Source organism: Oryx dammah, unplaced genomic scaffold (assembly GCF_014754425.2).
Source record: "Oryx dammah isolate SB20612 unplaced genomic scaffold, SCBI_Odam_1.1 HiC_scaffold_7, whole genome shotgun sequence".
NCBI classification, from domain to species: domain Eukaryota; kingdom Metazoa; phylum Chordata; class Mammalia; order Artiodactyla; family Bovidae; genus Oryx; species Oryx dammah.
In genome coordinates, this window is record NW_024070191.1 from 14,006,164 (window position 1) to 14,019,305 (window position 13,142).

The following is a 13,142-nucleotide window of genomic DNA, read 5'->3' on the forward strand; positions in this document are numbered from 1 at the left end:
TTTCTTGGGCTCCAAAATCACTGCAGATGGTGACTGCAGCCATAAAATGATGCTCCTTGGAAAAAAAGCTATGAAAAACCTAGACAGTGTATTAAAAAGCAGAGACATTACTTTGCTGAAAAGGGACATATAGTCAAAGCTACAGTTTTTCCAGTGGTCATGTATGGATGTGAGAGTTGGACTAAACAGAAAGCTGAGTGCCGAAGAACTGACGCTTTTGAGCTGTGGTTTTGGAGAAGACTCTTGAGAGTCCCTTGGACTGCAAGGAGATCCAACCAGTCCATCCTAAAGGAGATCAGTCCTGGGTGTTGGACTGATGGAAGGACTGGAAGGACTGATGCTGAAGCTGAAACTCCAATACTCTGGCCACCTGATGCGAAGAGCTGACTCATTAGAAAAGACCCTGATGCTGGGAAAAATGGAGGGCCGGAGGAGAAGGGAACGACAGAGGATGAGATGGCTGGATGGCATCACCGACTCAGTGGCCCTGAGTTTGAGCAAGCTCTGGGAGTTGGTGATGGACAGGGAGGTCTGGCATGCTGCAGTCCATGGGGTCGCAAGGAGTCAGACATGACTGATGACTGAGCAGCAACACAGAAGCCGTGCCGAGGCTGAGCACTGTTTCGGCCACCTCTGTTTCCTGCAGCAGCCAGAGCCGAGGGGAGAGTTGGCTTCCTGGGCTTGAATTGGAATGGACTGTGCCTGAGCAAACATGAAAGGCTGTGAGTCTACCTGCTCTTTCCCCCTAAAGCAGCACACAGACACCCCATCCAGACCAATCTGTTTGGGCTCCACAGCACACAATGGCAGGTGCTTAGATGCTGGGAGGCTCCACTCTCAGGAAGGAGGCTTCAGCTGGAATCCCCAGCACAGGAGAGATGCAGACGGGCTGAATTTTGCCTTGAAATTCCTCAAGGCCTTGATGCCACACTGGCCTCTTGTCCCAGCCAGACCTGGCACACCGTAGACCCTCCCAAGGGGTTCCACCTGGGGCACCGAGCCCGGCTGTGTTGACCCCACCTTCGTTGAGCAGCGGGACCCAAGCCTGCTCGGTCTCCAGGGATGGGACAGCACCCCTAGTCTGGGAGGTTGGAGATGATCAAGGAGGCACTGCTTTTCTTTCCTTTCCTTTCACACCTTGCCGATGCTCTCTCGTAGTGGATTTGCCGTGTTGTGGTGGCTGTCAGCGTACAGCCCCTGATTCAGGTATTATGTTTTCTATGGGCCAGCTCTACTGTTTTCTCGAACTTTTTGCCCTAGAAATTCAAGCAGAGTGGTGAGCATAGGTCCTTATGGATCATTTATCTCAGAGACACTTTTCTGTGAATACCAAGCAGGGAGAGAGAAGATAAGTTTTGTGGATTATCTTGTAGAGATACAGAATCCCTGTATATGTCTAAGGAAGGAAGGAAGAGAGAGGGTAAATCGTTGTGGATTATTTGTTACAGATACTGATTTCTTATCGATTTACATACTGACCTCCTAACTGGTTCCAGCCCTTCACTTTGGTTTCTTCGTTTTTCGGCACCGTCTGTTTGACTTTGCTTTTTCAGACTCTCTTTGAATTGTGAGTTTGCTGCCTTGTATGTCTGTTTTTCATTTACCTGGAGAATTCCTCATGCACCACGTTCTGCCTCTGCATGACTGACTTTCCTTAGTGTATGAGCCCATCTCTGTGGCCACCAGCGTCATAATTCTGTAACTTAAGTGGCGGTTTTACAGGAATGAGAAATAGCCTGCCGCATCTAGGTGGCACGTCCTGTTTAAGCTCTGATCTCTTGTTGGAGATGCTGGTTGTGTGTCCTGGCGATCGGAAGCGGCGCTGCAGTGTTCCTTGGGGCGCATGTGCCTTTTGCTCGGTGGTTTTCTCAGGATACAGGCCCTGGTGTGGGAAAGTCCGATTCTAGGCTTAGCCTGTCTTATCAGTTTTATTTCAGTCATTTGAGGCCTCTCCATTATACTGGCTGCTGCCAGTGTGTATTTCCACTGAAGCTTAGGGGCATTCTTTCCTTCTCCAGGCAGCTTTCTCTGGCAGCATTGATTGTTTTTAGAGTTGGAAAGATGGCCATTGTGATGGGTGGGATGTGAATTCCCACTGACTTTTTTTTTTAAGTTTTTAATGAAAGCTGTAGACAAGATGGCTTCATTCCTGCTTCTTCTCAGTTGTTTCTTCCTTATATTATTTGCCCTTTTCTTTTCCTGCTTGGCGAGATTTGGCTTTGCGTTCGAGGATCTTTTTGCAGTCTTTGTCCAGTTTTAGTCTGGTGATAACCACCTTGCTGGGGTGAATGCCCACATGGACAGTCATGCCAATGGCCTTCTCCCGCTGCACTCATTCAGTGTAAAGGACGTATTTCTTCCTGTGAGCCTGGGCCACTTCGCCAATGTGCTGCCCTTTGTAGTACCCTCGTACAACCTCAACTTCATCATCCTTTCGGATGGGCACGGATGGAATGTTGTACTTCTGTCTTAGCTCTTTAGAAAGAGGAGAAGACATAATTTTCCTGTGAATGTGGGAAGGTGCAATGAAATGCCTTTTTTGGTTTTTGCTTCGGTCAGAAGTCAAAGGGATTGAACTTCATTTTGGCCGCTGGCACTTCAGCGATGGCCACAGAAGGGAAGGGACCTGCGGGCTGCCATTGGCCTTTTGGTTGACATTCCTGCAGCAGTTAGGGATGCTTAGCATCTTACCTGAGGTGGAAGTTTCAGGTTGTTTTTCCTTTTTTTTTTTTAAAAAAAAAAAGGGGGGATGAGGACAATTTACTGTTGTGAGTAGACTTCCTGAAGTCAGCTGTGTTTGAAGTTTACTTCTCCGAAGGCAGGGCAACCAGAGATCAAATTCCCAACATCCGTTGGATCATCAAAAAAGCAAGAGAGTTCCAGAAAAACATCTACTTCTGCTTTATTGAATATGCCATAGCCTTTGAGTGTGTGGATCACAACAAACTGAGGAAAATTCCGAAAGAGATGGGAATACCAGACCACCTGATCTGCCTCCTGAGAAATCTGTATGCAGGTCAGGAAGCAACAGTTAGAACTGGACATGGAACAACAGACTGGTTCCAAATCGGGAAGGAGTACGTCAAGGCGCTGTATATTGTTAACCTGCTTATTCAACTTATATGCAGAGTACATCATGAGAAACGCTGGGCTGGATGAAGCACAAGCTGGAATCAAGATTGCCATGAGAAATATCAATAACCTCAGATATGCAGATGACACCACCTTTATGGCAGAAAGCGAAGAAGAACTAAAGAGCCTCTTGATGAAAGTGAAAGAGGAGAGTGAAAAACTTGGCTTAAAACTCAAACATTTAGAAACCAAAGATCATGGCATCCAGTCTAATCACTTCATGGCAAATAGATGGGGAAACAATGGAAACAGTGACAGACTTTATTTTTTTGGGCGCCAAAATCACTGCAGATGGTGACTGCAGCCATGAAATTAAAAGACGCTTACTCCTTGGAAGAAAAACTATAACCAACCTAAAAAGCAGAGACATTACTTTGCTGACAAAGGTCCGTCTAGTCAAGGCTATGGTTTTTCCAGTAGTCATGTATGGATGTGAGAGTTGGACTATAAAGAAAGTTGAGCACTGAAGAATTTGTGCTTTTGAACTGTGGTGTTGGAGAAGACTCTTGAGAGTCCCTTGGACTGCAAGGAGATCCAACCAGTCCATCCTAAAGGAAATCAGTCCTGAATATTCACTGGAAGGACTAATGTTGCAACTGAAGTTCCAATATCTGGCCACCTGATGAGAAGAGCCAACTCACTAGAAAAGACCCTGATGCTGGGAAAGGTTGAAGACGGGAGGAGAAGGGGACGACAGAGGATGAGATGGTTGGATGGCATCACCAACTCAATGGACCTGACCTGCTCCGGGAGTTGGTGATGGACAGGGAGGCTGGCGTGCTGCAGTCCATGGGGTCGCAAAAAGTCGGACACGACTGAGCAACTGAACTGAGTACCTGCCCCAGGACATTTCCTGAGGGCAGCTGTCATTAAAACAAACCCACGGTTTTATGAATTTCGGTTCTGTGAGCATTTGGTAATTAAGTTCTAGTTACTGTAAATGTCCACAAAGCGAGAGCACTTTTTTTCACCCACCTTTTTATCCTGAGGCCACACTCAGTCATGTCCAACTCTTTGCGACCTCAAGGACTGCAGCACACCAGGCTTCTTTGTCCTTCACCATCATCATTTAGGTCACAGGACCTAAATGCTCAAAGGACCTACTCTTTCTCCCTAAAGCATCACACAGATGCCCCGTCCAGATCAGTCTGTTCAGGCTCCACAGCACACAGCTGCAGGTGCTGAGATGCTAAGAGGCTCCACTCTCAGGAAGGAGGCTTGAGCTGGAATCCCCAGCACAGGAGAGATGCAGACGGGCTGAATTTTGCCTTGAAATTCCTCAAGGCCTTGATGCCACACCGGCCTCTTGTCCCAGCCAGACCTGGCACACCGTAGACCCTTCCAAGGGGTTCCACCTGGGGCACCGAGCCCAGCTGTGTTGACCCCACCTTTGTTGAGCAGCGGGACCCAAGCCTGCTCGGTCTCCAGGGATGGGACAGCACCCCTAGTCTGGGAGGTCGGAGATGATCAGGTAGGCACTGCTTTCCTTTCCTTTCCTTTCACACCTTGCCGATGCTCCTTTGAAGTACATAGTTGACTTGCCGTGTTGTGATGCTGTCAGCTCACAGCCCCGGGTTGGGGTGTTTTGTTACCTATGGGCCAGCGCTACTGTTTTTTCGGACTTTTGCCATAGAACGTGTAGCAGATGGTGTTCCTCAGGTCGTTGTGTATCGTTAATCTCAGAGACGCTTTTCTGTGAATACCACGCTGGAATACGGGAGATAAGTTTTGTGGATTATCTCTTAGAGATACAGAATCCCTGTATATGTCCAAGGAAGGAAGGGAGGGGATAATCATTATGGATTATTTGTTACAGATACTGAGTTTTTTGTCAGTTTACATACGGACCTCCCAATTCATTCCCTTCTTTCACTTTGGTTTCTTGTTTTTACCGAAACCATTTGTTTGACTTTGATTTCTTAGAGTCTCTTTCTGCATTATAAATTTGCTGCCTTGTATGTCTGTTTTTCGTTTACCTGGAGAATTCCTCATACATCACGTTCTACGTCTGCGTGACTGACTTCCTTAGTGTATGAGCCCATCCCTGCGGCCACCAGCGTCATAATTCTGTAACTTAAGTGGCGGTTGTACAGGAATGAAAAATAGCCTACCGCATCTAAGTGGCACATCCTGTTTCAGCTCTGATCTCCTGTTGCAGATGCTGGTTGTGTCCTGGCGATTGGAAGCGGCGCTGCACTGTTGCTTGCTGCTCGTGCCTTTGCCGTATGGTTTTCTCAGGATACAGGCCCCGGTGTGGGAACGTCCGATTCTAGGCTTAGCCCATCGTGACAGTTTTTTTTCCAGTCATTCGAGGCCTCTCCATTATACTGGCTGCTGCCAGTCTATATTCATACCAACTTAGGGGGATTCCTTTCTTCTCTAGGCAGCGTCTTCTGGCAGTGTTTATTGTTTTTAGAGTTGGGAAGATGACCATTGTGCCAGGTGGGATGTGATTTCCCATTGGCCTTTTGACTGACATTCCTGTGGCACTTAGGGACGCTTACCATTTTACCTGTGGTGGAGGTTCAAATTGTTTTTCCTTTTCTTTTTAAAGTGGTTGAGGACAATTTACCTTTGGCACTTGGCTTCCTGGAAGTCTGCTGTGTTTGGAATTTACTTCTCCAATACTTGCCCCAGGACGTTTCCTGAGAGCAGCTGTCATTAACCCAAACCCAGATGTGAACTGAGGTCCTGTTAGCACAGGGATAAAGCTGTAGTTCCGAAAATGTCCACAAGGCGGCAGCACTTTCTGTTCACCCACCTTTGTTTCTTGGGGCCACCACACCGTGGAGAGTTCGCTTCTTGGTTGGTGAATTAGTGGATTGTGCCTGAGAAAATACTAAAGCGTTTAAGTCTTAAAGCATCACACAGACACCCCATCCACACTTATCTTAGGGGTTCACAGTACATTCTTGTGGGTGCTTAGAACCTAGGAGGCTGCACGCTTAGGAAGAGGGCTCGACGTGGGCAAGGAAAAGTGCTGCCGCCTTGTGGCCATCTTCGGGAACTACAGCTTAATCCCATGGCGATCACAGGAGTTTAATTCATAGGACCTGGGTCTGGGTTAATGACAGCTGCCCTCGGGAAATGTCGGGGCGCAGGTATTGGAGAAGTAAATGCCAAACACAGCTGACTTACATTAGTGTTGTTATTCAGTCGCTCAGTCCTGTCGATTCTTTGTGACCGCATGGACTGTAGCACGCTAGGCTTCCCTGTCCTTCACCAACTCCCAGAGCTTTTTAAACTCTTGTCCATCAAGTCAGTGATGCCATCCAGCCATCTCATCCTCTGTCGTCCCCGTCTCCTCCTGCCCCCAATCCCTCCCAGCATCAGGGTCTTTTCAAATGAGTCAGCTCTTCACATCAGGTGGCCAAAGTATTGGAGTTTCAGCTTCAGCATCAGTCCTCCCAATGAACACCCAGGACTGATTTCCTTTAGAATGGACTGGCTGGATCTCCTTGCAGTCCAAGGGACTCTCAAGAGTCTTCTCCAACACCACAGTTCAAAAGCATCAATTCTTCGGCGCTCAGCCTTCTTGATAGTCAAACTCTCACATCCATACATGACTACTGGAAAAACCATAGCTTTGAATAGACAGACCTTTTTTGGAAAAATAATACTTCTGCTTTTTAATATGCTGTCTAGATTTGTCATAGCTTTTCTTCCAAGGAGCAAGCATCTTTTATTTTCATGGTTGCAGTCACCATCTGCAGTGATTTTGGAGCCCAAGAAAACAAAGTCTGTCACTGTTTCCATTGTTTCCCCATCTATTTGCCATGAAGTGATGGGACAGAATGCCTTGATCTTCATCTTTTGAATGCTGAGTTTTAAGCCAGCTTTTTTACTCTCCTCTTTCACCTCTTTAGTGAAACAGGCTCTTTAGTTTGTGTTTAATTTTTGCCTTTAGGGTGATATCATCTGCATCTGAGGTTCTTGATATTTCTCCCGGCAGTCTTGATTCCAGCTTGTGCTTCATTCAGTCCAGCGTTTCACATAACTTATTCTGCATATAAGTTAAATAAGCAGGGTGACAATATACAGCCTTGACATATTCCTTTCCCTATTTGGAACCAGTCCATTGTTCCATGTCTGGATGTAACTGTTACTTGACCTGCATATGGATTTCTCAGGAGGCAGGTAAGGTGGTCTGGTATTCCCTTCTCTTTCAGATTTTTCTACAGTTTGTTGTGATCCACATAGTCCAAGGCTTTGGCATAGTCAATGAAGCAGAAGTAGATCTTTTTCTGGAATTTTCTTCCTTTTTCTGTGATCCAGCAGTTATTGGCAATTTGATCTCTGCTTCCTCTGCCTTTTCTAAATCCAGCTTGAATATCTGAATGTTCTACAGTCATGTACTGTTGAGCCTGGCTTGAAAAATTTTGAGCATTACTCTGCTAATATGTGAAATGAGTGCAGTTGTTTGAGAATTCTTTGGCATTGCCCTTCTTTGGGATTGGAATGAAAACTGACTTTTTTTAGTCCTCTGGCCACTCCTGAGTTTTCCAAATTTGCTGACATATTGAGTGCAGCACTTTAACAGCATCATCTTTTAGTACTTGAAATAGCTCAGTTGGAATTTCATCACTAGTCACCTCCACTAGTTTTGTTTGGAGTTATGCTTCCTAAGGCTCACTTGACTTTACATTCCAGGATGTCTGTCTCTAGGTGAGTGTCCACACTATTGTGATTATCCGGGTCATTAAGATCTTTCCTGTATAGTTTTTCTGTGTATTCTCGCCACGTCGTCTTAAGCTCTTCTGCTTGTTAGGTCCTTGCCATTTCTGTCCTTTATTGTGCCCATCTTTGTATGAAATGTTCCCTTGGTATCTCTAATTGTCTTGAAGAGATCTCTAGTCTTTTCTGTTTCTTTTTTCTTTATTTCTTTGTATCATTCACTGAAAAAGACTTTATCTCTCCTTGCCATTCTCTGGAACTCTGCATTCAGTTGGGTATGTTTCTCTTTCTCCCTTGTGTTTCCTTTCTCTTATCAGCTATTTGTAAGGCCTCCTCAGAGGACCACTTTTCTTCTTGCATTTCTTTTTCTTTGGGATGGTTTTGCACGCCACCTCCTATACAGTGAGTGTTACGAACCTCTGTCCATAGTTCTTCAGGCACTCTGTCTACAAGGTCTGATCCCTTGCATCTGTTTGTCACTTCTACTGCATAATCGTAAAGGGGTTTGATTTAGGTCATATATGAATGGTCTAATGGTTTTCCCAACTTCCTTCAATTTCAGTCTGAAATTTGCAATAAAGAGTTCATGATTTGAGCCACAGCCTGCTCTCAGTCTTGTTTTTGCTGACTGTATAGAGCTTCTCCATCTTCGGCTACAAAGAATATAATCAGTCTGATTTCAGAAGTGGCCATCTGGTGATGTCCATGTGTAGAGTCATCTTTTGTTTTCTTGGAAGAGGGTGTTTGCTGTGACCAGTGTGTTCTCTTGGCAAAACTCTGTTAGCCTTTGCCCTGCTTCATTCTGTTCTCCAAGGCCAAACTTGCTCGTTAATCCAGGTATCTCTCGACTTCCTACTTTTGCATTCCAGTCCCCTATGATGAAAAGGACATGTTTTTTTTGCTGTTAGTTCTAGAAGATCTTATAGATCCTCATAGGATGGTTGAACTTCAGCTTCTTCGGCATTAGTGGTTGGGGCATAGACTTGGATTACTGTGGTATTGGATGGTTTGCTTGGAAACAGAGATCCTTCTGTCGTTTTTGAGATTGCACCCAAGTACTGCATTTTGGACTCTTGTTGACTATGAGGGCTATTCCGTTTCTTCTAAGGGATTCTTGCCCACACTAGTAGATATAATGGTCATCTGAATCAATTTACCCATTTCCATCCATTTTAGTTCACTGATTCCTAAAATGTCGATGTTCACTCTTGCCATCTCCTGTTTGACCACTTGCAATTCACCTTGATTCATGGACCTAACATTTCCAGAGTCCTAGGCAGTATTGTTCTTTAACAGGTTCGGACTTTCCTTTCAGCACCAGACGCGTCCACAACTCGGTATCCTTTCTGCTTTGGCTCAGCCTCTTCATTCCCTCTGGAGCTATTTATCTACTCTCCTCCAGTAGCATGTTAGACAGCTACTGACCTGGGGGGCTCATCTTTCAGTGTCGTATTTTTTTGCCTTTCCATAGTGTAAATGGGGTTCTCAAGGCAAGAATGCTGAAGTGGTTGGCCATTCCCTTCCCCAGTGGACCACGTTTTGTCAGGCCGCTCCACCACGGCCCGTCTGTCTGGGTGGCCCTGCATGGTGTGCGTCCTAGTTTCATTAACTGCATGAAGCTGCCATCCATGTGATCAGTTGGTGGGTTATCTGTGATTGTGCTTTTCATTCTGGGTGCCTTCTGATGTGCTTATTGCCATATTGTTCATCGTTTTCTGCTGTTTCGTACTTGCTCTGCTGCTTTCCAGCTTTCTTGCCCCCTCCCTTTGCGGTTTAGGGCATCTCTAGTGGCCTCCCTGGTGGCTCAGCTGGTAAAGAGTCTGCCTGCAGTGCAGGCGAGCATGCTTCGTTCCCTTCTGTCATGTTGTGTATGGACTGTAGGTTTTTACCTTGTGGTTACCATGAAGCTTACATACAACAACTTTTAACAGTCTGTTTTAAGTGATAAGAACTTAGGTTTGGGAATATTCTAAATTTCTAACTTCTAACCCCACCCCTGTCATCTGTGTACCCCTTAACTAAGAATACTATTTGTACTACTTTTGTCTTTTAACCTTCACACTAAGTTTATGTCTTAGTCCACCACCTGTACTATATATTTGCCTTTACCAGTGATTCGTACCTTCCTATGTTTTCTTAGGGCTTGCCAGGTGGCTCAGACGATAAAGAATCCACCTGCAGTACAAGAGACCCAGGTTTGATCCCTGGGTCACAAAGATCCCATGGAGAAGGGAATGGCAACCCACTCCAGTGTTCTTGTCTGGAGAATTCCATGGACAGAGAAACCATTAACACGTCTTTTATTTTTTCAGTATAAAGAAGTCCCTTTAATATTTTTACAAGGCTGGTTTGGTGGCGAACTCCTTTAGCCTTTACTAGTCTGGAAAACTCTTCATGTTTCCATTATACATGGTAACTTTGCCAGTGGAGTATTCTTGGTGGTCTGTTTCTGTCAGCTGGATTCAATGTATCATGCCACTCCCTTCTGGCCTGGAACATCTCTTAAGAATCGGGTGACTGTCTTGCAGGGGTTCCGTTGCAGGTAACCAGTTTTTTTGTATTGCTAGGTTAGGCTTCTCTCCTTGGCTCTACCTTCTGACATTGTATTCATGATGTGTCTTGGTGTGGGTCTCTCTGGTTTGATCCCATTTAGAACTCTCTGGACTCCCCGTATCTGTATGTCTGTTTTCTGCCCCAGGTTAGGAAAGTTTTCGGCCAGTACTCCTTCAGATAAGTTTTCTGTTCCTCTCTTTTTAGGACTCCTGTAATATGAGTGTTAGTCTGCTTGATGTTGTCCCGCAAATCCCTTAAGCAATATAGTTTTTTTCTAGGTTTTTTTTTTTTTTTTTGCTACTTTGATTGGGTAAGTTCATCTGCCCTGGTTTTGAGATCATTGATCCTAAAAGCTCCCCTCTGGGAGATACTGGCACTCTGGAGCAAGGTAGAGGGGTAAAGATGATACCGCTGATCCAAGAAGGGAAGGTGACTCCCTCCAGCTTTAGCAAGGCAAAAGGCGGGAGGGAAGGTGGTGCCCAGCAGCCTCCGTCCTTCGGTATACCAATGAGACCTTGCCCCTCAGGCCAGTGCTTTAAACTTAGCAAACGAACCTCTCACACGAGGAATGGGTGCTTTTCGAGGGGCTGCTTCTGAACTTGACTCTGAGGCAGGCGAGTCTCACACTGCCTCCCCTGTGAGCCCTTCAGGAACCCCAGTAGGTTTTCACAGCCCCATGGGTTTCTTGCCTTTTCATTGTGTTCGTGGGGTTCTTGAGGCAAGAAGCCTGGTGTGCTGGATGGAGGTCATGGGGTCACAGAGTCAGACACAGCTTAGTGGCTGAGCAACTGTGGCTCTCGTGGGTGGGAGCCCAGTTGGTCTTCAGATCCAGGTGTTTGCGGGGCTCGCCTCTCAAGAAGCTGGTCTTAAAAGTCGAGGTACCTGGACGGGCTGTACTTTGCTCCTTGGGGAGAAGCTCCCGGTTTGAGCGCCCTGCAGGCTGGGAGCTGCTGTGTCTGGGGTGGGGTTTTATGACTAGAGTGTCTCAGCTTTTCCTAGCAGCTTCAGTGTGATTTCCCTCTCCCTGCCTGAGAAGGGGTCTTCCACCCACTAGATTTTGTCCACATGAAATTGTGTATATTGTTGTAGTGTGTGTCCATGGGAGAAGGTGAATTCAGGATCTGTGTTGCTGTTTGGAACCAGAACCATGTGTTTTTTCTAATAATGCTGAACAGAATTAATATTTGCTGACTATAGAAATACACCACTGAAACCATGTACTCATACTGTCTTTTTAATTATATAGGAGTTTACACAAGGAATAGAAACTTTCGACTCTATAAATCATCAAAAATAGGAAAGCGTGTGGCTTTGGAAGTTGCTGAAGATAACAGATTTTTCCCTGTACAATCGAGGGATATTTCGAAAGAGAATCAGTACTTCCTTGCGTCTTTGGTCAGCAACGTCAGGTGCGCAGGACTGTGTGTTCAAGGATACTTATTAAGCAGCGAATGGCACTGTGAATTACCGAAATGTGAACTGTATGAAGTTTCTATATTTTGAGTAAAAGAAAGTTCTTAAAATTCTAGGTTAACTTCTTTTTTGCCTACTAACTAGAAAATAATAGTAAAAGTTATTTTTAACTACTTATTTCTCTTTATATCCTTTTATATTTGATATATTTTCCAGGTTTTCTAAAATGATTATTCTATTAAAAAATAAAAACTACTTATTGCATTTGGAAATGTAATTACTGTTAAGATAAAATTTTCTTTTTATATATGCACATACAGAAATATAATGTACATAGATCCTTCCTGTGAAACATGTTTCTTGGGATCATTATTTATATGATTGTGTCACCTGTCTTCTCAACATTATATCATAAATATTTGTCAAATTAATAATTGACCAATAAATTATCAATAATTTCTCTGTAGAATTTTCTGTTATACTGACACACTAATTTATTGTCAAGTCTATTACTAAACTTTTAAATTCTCATGTTTTGGTCATTTTAAGAAGTGTGAAAGACATCTTTCAATAGAAATATGTGGCTTTCATTTCCCTTCACTCTGGGCTGGCAATTTCTGTTAATTTAAGACACGTGGTTAAAGATCAGAATAAACTGCCTTGCTAAAGTAACTTGTTCTGATCCCTCTCCTTTTTGCAGCTCTTAGATATAATTTTAAAGAGAAATTCCATAGAAGTAAATTATAATAAAAATATTTAAGACACACTGCACAGGGAAAGTTGTGTCCAAGTGTCCATTTGAAAGTGGTAGCTCAGGAGGGTGGGAAGATGCATTGTCTATGTATTTATGGACTGTTTGAGTTTTTGTAACAAATCTTAGAAGTAACATCACCATCTCAGTTTCCTTACCTTTAAAATGGAAATACTATTAACATCTACTTTATGGGGCTGTGAGGATTAAGGAAGTTAGGACTGTGTGTGTGCTTACAGCAGCGCCTGGCACACGCTTGGTGCCATGGCATGTAACGTTGCCAGGCAACGTTGTCACCTCTGAGATTCTAGTAGTACGGTCCTAAAAATTACATGATTGTTGCTCCCCAACAATCATGTTGGCAGCAGAATAAGGTCACATTCTATCGTGTATGGGAAAAGCAACACAGTTGGCATCTAAAAACAGCCTGAAGTGCAGGCAGTCTCCTGATTCTCAAACCTCATTTCTTTCACAGTTTCAGTATTTTACAGAAGTGCAGAGGGTTACCCTACTCAGCAAGGTAACTTTTGCTGTCACTGCGTATCTGACTAAATACCAGGTCTTGTTCTTCCTGAAATAAAGGCTGAATTCTTTATGGTTGTGAACGTGTTTTTCTTTT

At 44.6% G+C, this 13,142-nt stretch overlaps 1 protein-coding gene and 1 pseudogene across 3 annotated transcripts in view; one reads left to right on the plus strand and one right to left on the minus strand.

Annotated features, from left to right (window-relative positions):
- The window catches only part of PRIMPOL (primase and DNA directed polymerase), a 53,051-nt gene that overhangs the window by 29,994 nt on the left and 9,915 nt on the right, over nt 1–13,142 (plus strand). For all 3 annotated transcript variants that reach the window (XM_040243051.1, XM_040243048.1, XM_040243049.1), the window contains exon 7: nt 11,606–11,768. In XM_040243051.1, the coding sequence (XP_040098985.1) occupies nt 11,606–11,768 (163 nt within the window). The remainder of the gene's footprint in view (nt 1–11,605; nt 11,769–13,142) is intronic.
- Nucleotides 1,831–2,857, minus strand: LOC120865724 (annotated as a pseudogene).